Source organism: Aquarana catesbeiana, linkage group LG01 (assembly GCF_042186555.1).
Source record: "Aquarana catesbeiana isolate 2022-GZ linkage group LG01, ASM4218655v1, whole genome shotgun sequence".
Taxonomy (NCBI): Eukaryota; Metazoa; Chordata; class Amphibia; order Anura; family Ranidae; genus Aquarana; species Aquarana catesbeiana.
The window spans coordinates 594,681,967-594,695,288 of record NC_133324.1 but is presented as its reverse complement, the minus strand read 5'-3'; the positions used below and the strand labels follow the sequence as shown (position 1 = coordinate 594,695,288).

The following is a 13,322-nucleotide window of genomic DNA, read 5'->3' as shown; positions in this document are numbered from 1 at the left end:
GCACCTGCAGATCAGCTTCTGCTGTGAATAATCACAGCACAAGCTGCCCGCCATCAGCATGTGTGTGCCCCCTGCAGGCGGGAGTGCAGGATCACGTATCTATACATGATCCTGTGCAGAGCTGCCACCCTGTAGCAGTAAAACTGCTACAGGGTGGTCAGCAAGTGGTTAAAAAACAACTTGTTTAGTAAAGAAAGGAACATTGGGATCAGGTCTTATCAGGACTACAAGTGAGGGAAACCATTAAAACTGAGACGACATAAAAAAGAGAAGCAATATTTGAACTGTTGTCAGGTTTTAACCATTGTGTGTGTGTGTCTCCATTGGGGAGATTCCCTCTAATTTTCTGTCCTTGTAATAGGTGTCCTAAAACCCACTTTGCAATTTTTTTTTTTTTTACTACTGATACATTCAAATCAGAAAAATAAATTAGCTCTCAATGTGAACTGCAAGTTGGTGAATACCATCACTGGGAGGCCAGAATAATTCTACAAGAGCTAGTCTACAAAAACCTGTTCTAGACTAAAAATTTGCTTTTAAAGTAAGCCTCTGATGTAGACAATTTGAATACCTGTAGTGTCAAAGTGCAGCTTCAGTTACCTACATGTACCCTCCGTGGTTCTCAGTTTGATTTCTGTGCACCATGCTTGGAACTCCTTCTCCTGTAAAAAGGACCTTGACCTCTTCTTGGAGTTAACCACTGCCAACTTGAGGCTAAGCAATGCCCCTGCATGAGCTAAGACCCACTGTTTAACATTCCAGTCTGAATAATTCTGCTGACCACTAGGACTCTCACATTTGAGTGTTAAAGACAGTGGTCGGATTTTGTGTTGGAGGTAGTGGGGTTTATTTTCAACTGAAGAAGAAGTCAAAACGCTATAGCATTCGAGGCTCCTAGAGATATGGACAGAAATCTAAGTATTATGGAAGGTGGTGCCTGCACTTTGGTAGGATGGTGTTTTAGGCTCGATTCACACCTATGCATGTTGCTTTTGAGCGTTTTTGGAGGTTTTTTTTTCATGCTTGCCACGTTTTTGAGCCGCGTTTTTGCCGCGTTTTTGCCGCGTTTTTGCAGCGATTTGCGTTTTGCGTTTTTTTTTTTTTCATTTTTTTTTACAGTCAAAAAAAAATTACAAAAAAAAAAAAAAAAAAAACGGCAAAAACGCACCAAAAACGCACCAAAAACGCATCAAAAACGCTGCAAAAATGGTGCACTTGCGTTTTTGATGCTTGTCCATTGAAAACCATTACATGCAAAACGCTGCTTTTTGCATGAAAAAAAGTCCCCGACCCTTTCCAAAAACGCAGAGATACAAAAAAGCATTGATGTGAACATGTTCCATAGGAACCCATGTTAAAAAATTCCCGTGCATTTCTGCAAAATGCAAAATGCATCAAAAAACGCGCTAGTGTGAATGGGGCCTTAGCTGGTATTTAGATTTGCTTTAAAGGCTATACACAATAACTCAAAGCGGCAATAAATCCAAAACCAAAATTCCACCGTGTGATCAAAGACTTCATGATTCAAGGCGGAGATTTCACTAGAGGAGATGGTACAGGAGGTAAAAGCATCTATGGGGACAGGTTCCCTGATGAAAACTTCAAGCTGAAGCACTATGGTGCTCACTGGGTGAGCATGGCAAATGCTGGCAAGGACACAAATGGATCTCAGTTTTTCATCACCACAGTAAAGACATCTTGGCTAGATGGAAAGCATGTGGTGTTTGGTAAAGTGATAGAAGGAGAGGATGTGGTTAGAAAAATTGAATCCACAAAGGCAGATTCCCGAGACAAGCCTCTGAAAGATGTGGTCATCGTAGACTGTGGAAAAATTGAGGTAGAGAAACCATTTGGAATTGCCAAAGAGTAATAGGAGAGCCTACCAGGTCAGAAAACGCTCTTCCATCATGATCTGCCTGAGCTTGAAGATCTCTTTACCAGTTGCCTTTGTTCAGTGACTGGCATTCAGCTGTTTACCACCTAACCAGTACTGTGTATGCAGCACTCGACTAATCTGAAAGTGACCAAGACAAGTGACTGTTTAACATCACTTATTGGAACACCGTAAATTGACTTGTTCATTCCACTCACTAAATGTTCAAATTTTTAAAATTGGGAATGAGAAAAGACCATGACTATGTAAAAATCATTGGGATAAAACTGTTTCTATAAAAAAAAAAAAAAAATAAATCAGAAAAATAAATTAGCTCTCAGTGTGAACTGCAAGTTGGTGAATACCATCACTGAGAGGCCAGAATAATTCTACAAGAGCTAGTCTACAACAACCTGTTCTAGACTAAAAATGTGCTTTTAAAGTAAGCCTCTGATGTAGACAATTTGAATACCTGTAGTGTCAAAGTGCAGCTTCTGTTACCTACATGTACCCTCCGTGGTTCTCAGTTTGATTTCTGTGCACCTTGCTTGGAACTCCTTCTCCTGTAAAAAGGACTTTGACCTCTTCTTGGAGTTAACCACTGCCAACTTGAGGCTAAGCAATGCCCCTGCATGAGCTAAGACCCACTGTTTAACATTCCAGTCTGAATAATTCTGCTGACCACTAGGACTCTCACATTTGAGTGTTAAAGACAGTGGTCGGATTTTGTGTTGGAGGTAGTGGGGTTTATTTTCAACTGAAGAAGAAGTCAAAACGCTATAGCATTCGGGGCTCCTAGAGAGATGGACAGAAATCTAAGTATTATGGAAGGTGGTGCCTGCACTTTGGTAGGATGGTGTTTTAGCTGGTATTTAGATTTGCTTTAAAGGCTATACACAATAACTCAAAGCGGCAATAAATCCAAAACCAAAAATTTAATAGATTAAAGCTTACATAACCATAGATGTGGTGGCTGAATTTGTTTTTTTTCCTCTTTTTCATCTGGTGATCCAGCCATTACCACACTTCCTGTCTTAGTGTGTCAGCACTCTGGATGAAGTAGTAAAACAGGCACCTTTGGACAGCAGCATTGTCAGTCTGGGGAGAGGGTAGTGTTAAACTAGCAGATTTAGATGTGCCCCCGTGAGGGCGATTCCCCCTCTCGCTTTGTCCTATTTACCGTTATCATAGAAAGTAAAAGGAAATTCCAAATTTTGGGTTGAGATCAGAACACTAACAGAGCTGAAAACATCCAATGAGGACATTTGTTCCGGGGGTACCTGGTGACACATCGGCAGTCCCTCATTTTGGAGGGATTTCCTCTCACTTCCTGTTTTGGCTATGGGACAGAAAGTGACAGGAAATTCCCTGAATGGGACTAAAGATGACAGGATTATAACCCCCCGTTACTCTATCCAAAATGAAAAAAAAAAAGCTTTGCCTTTAGTTGCATTTTAACTCCAGCTAACACTTTATAACCAGTTACCAGCAACAGTTTTTTTTCCATAAAAATAAGGGCACTTTCGCACTGGGGTGGGGGGGCGTTGGAGGTAAAGCGCTGATATTTTTAGCGGCGCTTTACCGTTGTTTTAGCTGCGCTTTTCGGCCACTAGCAGGGCGCTTTTAACCCCTGCTAGCGGCCAAGGAAGGGGTTAATAGTGCCCGCAGAGTACAGGAACTTCGGCGGCGCTGCCCATTGATTTCAGCGTCCCGACGATCGTTTTGTCAGATATGACGTCATCAGGAGTGCCCACCAGTGCCAGCAATCCATGCCCACCAGTGCCAGCAATAAGTGCCCACCAATGCCAGCAATCAGTGCCCACCAGTGCCAGGAATCAGTGCCCATTAGTGATGTGTCAGTGCTGGCTTTCAGTGCCCATCAGTGCCGCACATCAGTGCTGCCCATCAATGCCCATCAGTGCCATCCATCAATGCCACCCATCAATGCCCATCAGTGCCCATCAGTGTTACCTATCAGTGCCCACCAGTGCCACCTATCAGTGCCCACTAGTGCCATCCATCAGTGCCGCCTATCAGTGCTCATCAGTGCAACATATCAGTGCCCATAAGTGTGGCATATTAGTGCCTCCTCATCACTGTCACCTAATAGGGGCCCATAAATGCTGCCTCATCAGTGCCCATAACTGCTACCTCATCAGTGCCAATCAGTGCAGCCTATCAGTGCTGCCTCAATAGCGCACATCAGTGAAGGAGAAAAATTACTTATTTACAAAATTTACTGACAGAAACTAAGAAGAAATTTCTCTTTTTTTTTTTGTAAAAAATAAAAAACCCAGCAGTGATCAAGTACCACCAAAAGAAAGCTCTATTTGTGCAATTGTCATTCAAAGTGTGACAGCGCTGAAAGCTGAAAAATGGCCTGGGCAGGAAGGGGGTGAAAGTGCCCAGTATTGAGGCGGTTAAAAAAATGCTAGTGTGCATGGAGCCTTATAAGGAAGTGTCTTAGGACTATAGAACCTTTACCCCACATGTTATAGGGATGAAGAAAAGGTAAGGTGTACTGTAGCCCTAAAAAAATTCTTGTCCTAGGGTGCTGCTCCTCCATAGATACAATACAGCAAATGAGCATTGTCACCGTTGGACAGCAAATTTGCAGAATCACCAGGTGAAAAAAAAAATAGTTATACTACTATATCTAAGTGTACACGTTAATGTATGACACTGTTGTTCTTGGTTTAGATACATATAAATATTACCATTTGGGCAGTCCTTTACGTCATCTGAAAACATTGCTTTAAACTAAACATTTTATAGGCTTCATTTTTTGATGCTAAAAAAAATATGTGTGTTAAAAAACAAGTTAACCCCAGAATTTGCCAAAAATCAAATGTTACTGTCCTCTGCTGATTCCATTAATCAAAGTGTTAAATATTAATATGGCTTTGTGGGTACGTCCCAAAGGATTTGGAAATGATAACTCCATGAATACTGTGTTAAAGTTTTTACGAGCTGCAACAAACTTGGCATTTTCATTCCTTTTATTTTTTGCTTCTACTAAAGATGTATATAGTACATTTATTTAAACACAGATTATAGTATTTGGCTAGCATTCACATTCTTAATTTATATGTTTATCCGTGCAAATGGCTGTTTTTGCTATAATAGCATGCAATGATTCCCCACACTTTTGCCAGACCACTATTTTCAATAATATGTCAGTTTTCATCCATTTAATGTTTCTTGGCATTTTTTAACTATAGTTGTTGGGTAACAGCTGTTGCAGAGAAGTGAAAGCATTACTGGAACATGTAAACTTTCACTAATGCAGTGCTACCAAGACTAGTACACCGACTAGGCATAAATTTCTCCCTGACAGGCAACTGCTCAATTGCTTCACATACTTTGTACTGGTAAGGTCCTTCAATTTGCTACTAAAATGTGAATATTTACAGAGTTTGCACCTCTTAAATTGCCTCTATCCTTAAGAGGTTAAAGGGTTTTCTGATTTAGTTATTCATAATAAGGATTTGCAGAGTTTTAAAGTGGACCTCTAATTTTTTTTATGTTTTATTTCTTTTCTTGGTATGTTTTAATATAAAAAAAAATCAACAAAAATAAAGCTAAAAAAAAGAATTTCCTGCAACCAAAATAAATAAATAAATAAAATAAATAGTAGGTTCTTCATGGTAGCCTGTTGGCTGCTAATTGTAATGTGAGGCCTCACTGAGCAATGGTGACGGGTGGAAAGTGGTAGAAAGAGTTACTTTCCAATAGAAGCTGATTTATGTGTAACAAAGCTCCCTCATTTTTCTTTTTTTTGTGCTCTTGGTAAATCTTGACTAAAACTGAAGATGCATGCGGTAATCTTTTACACCTGGTGCTCCTGTAGCTGCCACTTTGTTATCATCCAGTTCATTACAGATTTGCTTGGAATCAGTCAACACTGTGCTTGTTTATTGATCAGAGAGGAATTCAAAAGCCCTAGTGCTACAAATAACAGTATTGTATGATATAATAGAAGTAACAAGAAATGTCCAGCTCATAAATATAGGCTGTTTATTCCAGCAGAATGAAAGAAAAAATAATATACAGGCACCCAAACACAAAGTAAATTCATAAATTCATAAAAACATACAAAGCCATTCACAACTCTGCCCCAAGCTACATCACTAATCTTGTCTCCAAATATCACCCAAATCGTCCTCTCCGCTCTTCTCAAGACCTCCTGCTTTCAAGCTCTCTCATCTCCTCCTCCCATGCTCGTCTCCAGGATTTCTCCAGAGCCTCTCCCATCCTCTGGAACTCGCTACCTCCATCTATCCGGCTATCCCCTACTCTTGCTACCTTCAGGCAATCCCTGAAAACTCATCTCTTCAGGAAAGCCTATCACGTCTCCAACTAATCTCCTACCACTTCCACCAGCTCATTCCCCACAGTTACAACCTTTTGTACCACCTGCCCCACCCTATTAGATTGTAAGCTCTTCTGAGCAGGGCCCTCTTAATCCTATTGTATTGTATTGTATTATATTATAACTGTATTGTCTCCCTTTTATATTGTAAAGCGCTGCGTAAACTGTTGGCGCTATATAAATCCTGAATAATAATAATAATAATAATAAATAGCAAAACAAGCTTCTGCTCAACTTTACTTAGTCCATGTCCTGAGCAAGTCTTCTTCCAAGTAACTTTTCTTTTTGGGAATGGCAGTAGACCAGAAACAGGCTCCTATATCTGGCAGTTTTAGGCTCCTTTTACATGAGTTTGCTCTGCTCAGAAGGGGACCCATGAGCAGATCCCATGCTGAATCGGAGCCAAACAGGATGGAATTCAGTTTTTCTAAATCTGTCTGTGCCCAGTGGACATGGGTGGACCTGTGAAAGCTCTATGGGCGGCCAAGTATAAATGGACTCCAGTGTCCATTTATATCAGGCTACCTCTGATCTGTCACATTTAGGTCTGAAAAAAATGGACCTGGATAGACTACATTGTAAACAAACACAAGTTCATTTACACCTGACTGTACATAGGGCTGCATGGTGCTTCCGATCAGGTCCACCTGAAAAACTGGCAGGTGGACCTGATAGGAAAGCCTGTGTGAAAGTGACACACACACATACACTGACTACAACAGCTTGGTTAGTGGACTTGTCAGGGGAAAACCAAACATGGTCCCCCCTGGTCCATAGTCCACCCCATATTTCTCATGAATATTTCCAGTGAACCCAGCCCCAGTGCACATTTTGTTAACAAGTAAAAGCCTAAAGTGATAGTAACCAATCACCTTGTAAAACAACCCATTCTGTTTAAAATAGAAATGGAATGCAAAACATTTTTGTATGGATATAAAAAACATTATAAATACCTTTTTCCCCTTTTTTATAAGTGATCACATTCCCTCTGTTCTCAGCTGCAGAAGAGCTGGGGGGAGGAGAAGCAGCAGCACACTGATCTTATCAGTGAATGATTGTGCAGCTGGGGACATGCCAGGTCAAGTCTGATCATTGGAGGAGAGCAGGCTGGATTCCCAGCAGAGCTAGAGAACTGACCACGATGTGTTCTCCTGCTTAGTGTGGTCAGTTTTTAATAGGAAAGCAGAGGACTGGCTGGAATATCAGGGATTTTGTATAAAGGAAGCAATATAAAGAGAACATGATACTTTCTCACACAAGTACATGGTACAGCAGCCACATAAAAGGAATATGAAACGTGGGTAACAAACGCTTTAAGGTTTTTTTTACCGCAGAAACTTGCTGGCTTCACCTTAAAATGATTATTTAAAATATGTTGGAAACCTTGGAACCACATACTGTTCCTTCTATTATACATTTTTCTATTTTCTCTTTTGTTAGTATTGTCCTCTGTTGACAGATAAAAACCAAACAATATAAAATAACATTTGAGGTGCTCATATGATGATCATACATTCAGATGTGTAGGTTAGGCAACACTGCAAAAACAAACCAACCAACTACATTCAGAGCAATGCTTTTGGAGGACTTTGGAAAACATAATATTATTATTATACAGGATTTATATAGCATCAACAGTTTGCACAGTGCTTTACAATATAAGGGGGAACAGTACAATTTTCAATACAGTTAATTACAGAAGAAATAGGAGGGCCCTGCTCACGGAGCTTACAATCTAAATGGAGGGAGAGATGCAACAAAAGGTAATAGCTGCAGGGGATGATCTGGTGGAGGTGACTCAAGTATGGCTTTTTAGGTGGAAGTGAGGTAGGCTTCCCTGAATAAATGAGTTTTCAAGAAGTGACTAAAGGCAAACAGGGTAGGAGCTGACCATATTGGGGTAGGGAGTTCCAGAGGATGGGAGAGGTTCTGGAAAAGTCCTGGATGATTTCTTGCAGGATATTGTTTACGTTATTGTAGCTTTTTTTTTTAAACACAGCATTAAGGGTGAGCGGATCTGCCTGAGCTTGGTCTGTGAAAATCTTTTTCTCGAAGTTTGTGAGCTTTGTGGTGAAACCCATTGAAATCGATAGGGGCTAAATCTTGTTATTCATTTGCAGGGCTAAGAAGCAAGCTATTGTAAAAAAAAAAGATACAGGGATCTGGGAACTGCTTTGTGGGACAGTTACCAATACCAAAATAAATAGATAAATAATAAATAATATCTCTCCCTTCACAGAACTGCTTTAGCACCCACTAATAATGTGGATTGTGAGCCCACCCTTTTATAGAAGGGGGGTAGGATTATCCATTCCTTCAAATTATATTTTTCTGACCAGGGCAAAGGCATTGCAGTGTATTATACAGTAGATGTTCGTTACTCTGGTTCCTTATAACCTGCAAACTTTTTGGCCAAAAGGTTTGCCATTCTCGAACTTCGCAAATCTCTTAAATCCTCAAAAAAAAAGTTTCAATTTTAAATTAGCATAAATGACAAATTAAAATATTTATTTAAAAGTCAATAGATGATTAATATGGCAGTTTGTTTGCATATTAATGCAATCCTGCTAACATTTTATAAACAAACTACAGATAACATTGAGTAAAAATGATGCGAGTCACATAAGTTTGCAATTCATAATAGATCACAAAGCCTCTGCCACAAGCTACTTTGTGTGAATTGGAGACGTCTGCTCATGACATTTGTTGTGATAGATTTTCTGTAAGATCATAGTTTGACTTTTAATTTCCTACATTTGCTGCTTGAAAGTACCACTGTAACATATAAATCACATCAAAGTCATTGTCCAAAAAAAAGCTAAAATAATATATATATTTTTTTTCCTTAAAAATGTTTTATGATTTTAAGAGTGCCTAGATATAATTTGGCATACCATAATTATTAATAGTGATTCTAAATGGGTAATTTTGGTGTAATGATCATATTACATATACAGTATATGTATATATAATACATTTCCCTGTTACCTTTAAAAATCCAGCTTTTACAAATGCAATGGTAACAACAGGGTGAAAATGTCATTTTCCCTGCTCTGTACTTCACTCTCAGCCCTCCTCCTCAATTAACTGCTCTTCCAACCTGCCTTCTGCTCCTGCTGCGATACTGCTGGGAGAAGAGTCACTTTGTATAAGCATAGGATAATGTAAATTGATGTCAGCACACAGGCAGCATCTAACACCTTTTAATGAGACTAAAACACAGTAATAAAGTGTCAAACTAGGTAATGGAGATTTTAAATGGAGATTATACAATAAAAAAAATGCTGCAAAATCTCATTTTGTGTGATCCAACTGTCTGCATTCACTAACGTTTATGTCATACTGTATATGAATGCAACATTTTCCATAATGTTTTACAGGTACCACAGAATTATTAGCGGTAGTCCCAGTCCCAAAATAGCTGACAGTCTCGTACAAAAACGGAATCCATTTATACATGCGCCATTTAAACTACCAGTTTTTCAGATTGTGGAAGACAAAACCATCAAAGCATAGCAGTAAAGTACCTTGCAAGGGAGGTGACAAAGCCCCCCTTGCAAGACATCTTGTCACCATCTTCTTGATAGGGACAAGGGTTTCATTCCTGCATCCTGCCCCCCCCCCCCAAAAGGGATATGAGGAATAAGGGGGCCCTCAGAAATTCGCCTCCCCTCACATTTAACCTTTTTCACTGCCAGAGCCGTTTTTGAATTTATTTGCACACATGTTTAAAAAACCTTTTTAGCCCTGAAGATGATGTAAAACATTATATATTTTTCTGAACACAGACACCCTAGAGAAAAAAAAATAGTGGTAGTTCCAATTTTTTTATGTGACACGATATTACTGCAAAGGTCTAGGAAATGCAAATTCTCAGTAAAAAACGAACTAAAGTGAATTTAAGGACAAACACAATAAATTACCCACATTTTTTGGTAAAAATTAAAAGACAAGGTTGCGCCGAGTAAATAGACACCCAACATGCCAAACCTTAAATTAGCAGGCGCCCGTGAAATGGCAACAAACTTCAGTACCCTAAATTTTCTATAGGTGATGCTTCAAAAGTCCCCTCTAGGTATCAGTTTAGTGTTACAGAGGAGGTCTGGTGCTAGAATTATTGCTCTCACTCCGGCGTGCCCAGTGATATGTAACATGTGTATCGCAATGGACGTTTTCGTGCGTAGGTGTCCCCGATGCATGTGTTTACGTTCGTACGTGCGTATCCGTGAAGGTGGGGGGGCCTCAAAAAAATCGGGGGGGGGGGCATTTTATGTTCTTTTTTTTACACATTTGTTTTTACTTAACTTTTTCTTTCATCGCATAGGGGACAAAGGTGACGGGTTCTCTTTAATGAGACATGCGGGGTTTAAAAGACCCTGCATGTCTTCTCTGGGCTTCACTGAATGTTTTGCAATGCAGATCACATTGCAAAACATTCCTTCCCGGCTAATCTCGCCGGGACACCGATAGGCTGACCCAGAATTGACATCATAGATGGCGCTTTCCGGGTCACAAGAAGAAGTGGAGGAGAGCGGATGTGTGTCCACTCTTCTCCCCCCCTCCAAACCGCCAGCACCCACTGTGTCGATTTTTATAGGCAAGCAGAGCCCTGAAAACATGGCAAGGGGCGCGCACGTTGGGGGGCACCGGTACCAAGGCAGGAGTGTGCTTGTCAGTTTCACACACAATCCCGGTGGCTACAGCCACCAGATTGTGTGTAAAACCCTCTGCTGTCAAGTCCATACGACGTACAGACCTGGCAGCCAAAAGTAAGAGTTAATCATTCCCAAAAATTATAAATAGTAAATAAACAGATACCATGGCGATACCATTATTTATTAAAAAAATCCCCCCCGCCTAAAAAAAAAATTAAAGAATAAAAACATTATACCCCATTATGTAATTTCAACATTAATCATGTTATCCAAAGATGTACTGTAGATCTAGCATCAATCATGATGGGGGACACTTGCCCACAACAATGCTGCCCTGTCACTACTCCTTTCAAAGATTCTTGGCGCTGTTGTGTGATATCATTCACCAATGTGTTCATTATCACATTTGGTCGATGACGTCACCTAGCATCCATGCTGGTTTGAGGCTTGTTTTACTAGCAAGGAGCCATGAGGGAACTGAACAGATGTTACCATAAAGTCTCAATGGCAAAAAGCTGTGTTGCAATGATGTTTTTGTATGTGTCTTTGGAAGAATCAGCGCAATTAAGATTTAGATTCGTGCAGTCCGATTCTGCCACTTGCAGTCCCTGTAAAAGCAGAGCTCAGGCTGAAGAACAAGAAGCAGCCTAATTAGCTTTGTTGAAGCTGATAGGACAGGGGAGCATAGGAATTGATTACCTTCAGTCTCGTACCTAGAGCATTTGGAACTGGGGCGAATCCAATATCTGGCATCCCCCCCCAACTTTACATTTTGATACAAGAGATGGTCAGAGACTGTGGACATGATACAGGAGATGGTCAAAGACTGTGGGCATGATACAGGAGATGATCAGAGACTGTGAAGAGATAGTCAGAGATTGCCATTTCTGGCTGCCTCTCACAAAAAATCACTCTAATCTTACGCTGGATTATTAGGTTTCAACTCACAGGGAAGAGAACACCTGTAGATCAATTCTGATTTAGAAGGGTTTTTTTTGTACATATACATGTGTTATTTTCCTGCCCCCAACCTAGTCCATGTCATAAATGTTATTTTTCAAGGTCAATGTGACAGGGCCCAGGGCAAAGCTGCTGAACACTCTGATGTATCATTCGTGGCTTGCCCAGTACAGGCTCCAGTGTGTAGGAAGGTCAGTTAGCCCAAGGGTAGAGCAGCCCGCGCTGTGACTCCTGAGTCCCACCTCTCCATGATGTCACCGTGCACCCCGCCCCCTGTCCAAGCCCTTGATAAGCATGCCCAACTCCTGAGTCCTGCCTGACGAGCCTGCCAGAGCCTGGCCTGCAGTTCCAAAGTTGGCGTGCGGCCAAATTTTTTAAGGGCATTCGCTGCTCTACCTGCAGATACCAGACAGGGAGCCTGTAACGGACCAGGAACCCTGCCCACCAGGCAAGTGCCCAGTGTGCCCAAAGGCCAGTCCGGGCATGCCTGACATCCCTAAGTGGCACCAGCCTGACACCCTCTAATGTGTGGCGCTTGGGGCTGACCGCCCCCCTGGCCGTTGGTATGCCACTGGTCTCTTGTTTCTCTGTTCACTTTCTAGTCACAGGGTGTGTGTGAGGTCTGAAAGTATTAATGAACTGTAGCAGAGGAAAAAATAGGTCTTCTCCTCTGGAAGTCTTCTCCTCCAGAGCTGTGTAACTCTCAGGACTTAACAGTCAAAAATACAAATCCTTTGGCAGATAAACTGCTCCAGTAGATGTACTTCATCCGTGTATTTAGCTGTTGGCCTGAAGTTCAGCTTTAGTATTTGCTCATGATAACAACATTATTTACAGTCGTTTATAAACTTTTTTACACCTCATGTTTTATAAAGATATATTTCCTATTTGTGGGAAATATAAATATAACCAATCGTGTTATAATGCATGTAGCAAATATGATTGTACATACATAAATTGTGTTTTGTTTATATACAAAGTGCATTGTTACTTTATTTTTTTCAGTTTAGTTTAGTTTCTTTACAGTTCGAAACTGTATTTTCTCAACTTGACATAATACAGACCTTTATTTCTAGACACTGAACCCAACTCCCAATGAAGCATCCTGTCACAATCACTTCAGATTATTTTTTTTGTAAGAAAAGAAAATATACATTTAAAATATGCCAAGCATAAGTTTATAAGATGATTGTTTTGTGCTATTTGAAAATAAAGCAATGCAATGTATAGAGGGAACATAGCCTGGTGTAATTGCTAAGAGCCAGCAATTAGATTCAGTCTGATAAGTTATTTAACAGACAGAAAAAGAAAAAGCCAAACTCATACAGATGCATTTGTTGGATAAGATTAGTGGTTTACTGGTTTTATTTGTTGCGTAGAATTGCACTCTAAAATAAAACAGAAAAAAAACATTATTTTTACTAACCAGCAAAATCCAATACCGGTCAGCTTGTCCCTAAAT

At 40.4% G+C, this 13,322-nt stretch overlaps 2 protein-coding genes across 8 annotated transcripts in view; both read left to right on the top strand.

The window, feature by feature from the left end:
* NRG1 (neuregulin 1) overlaps positions 1–13,322 on the top strand; it is a 934,313-nt gene that overhangs the window by 394,011 nt on the left and 526,980 nt on the right. The window lies entirely within an intron of this gene.
* Positions 1,480–2,133, top strand: LOC141107571 (peptidyl-prolyl cis-trans isomerase B). Its single transcript, XM_073598414.1, has one exon. It carries the CDS (start codon positions 1,520–1,522, stop codon positions 1,868–1,870), a length of 351 nt encoding a protein of 116 aa, XP_073454515.1. The 5' UTR covers positions 1,480–1,519; the 3' UTR covers positions 1,871–2,133.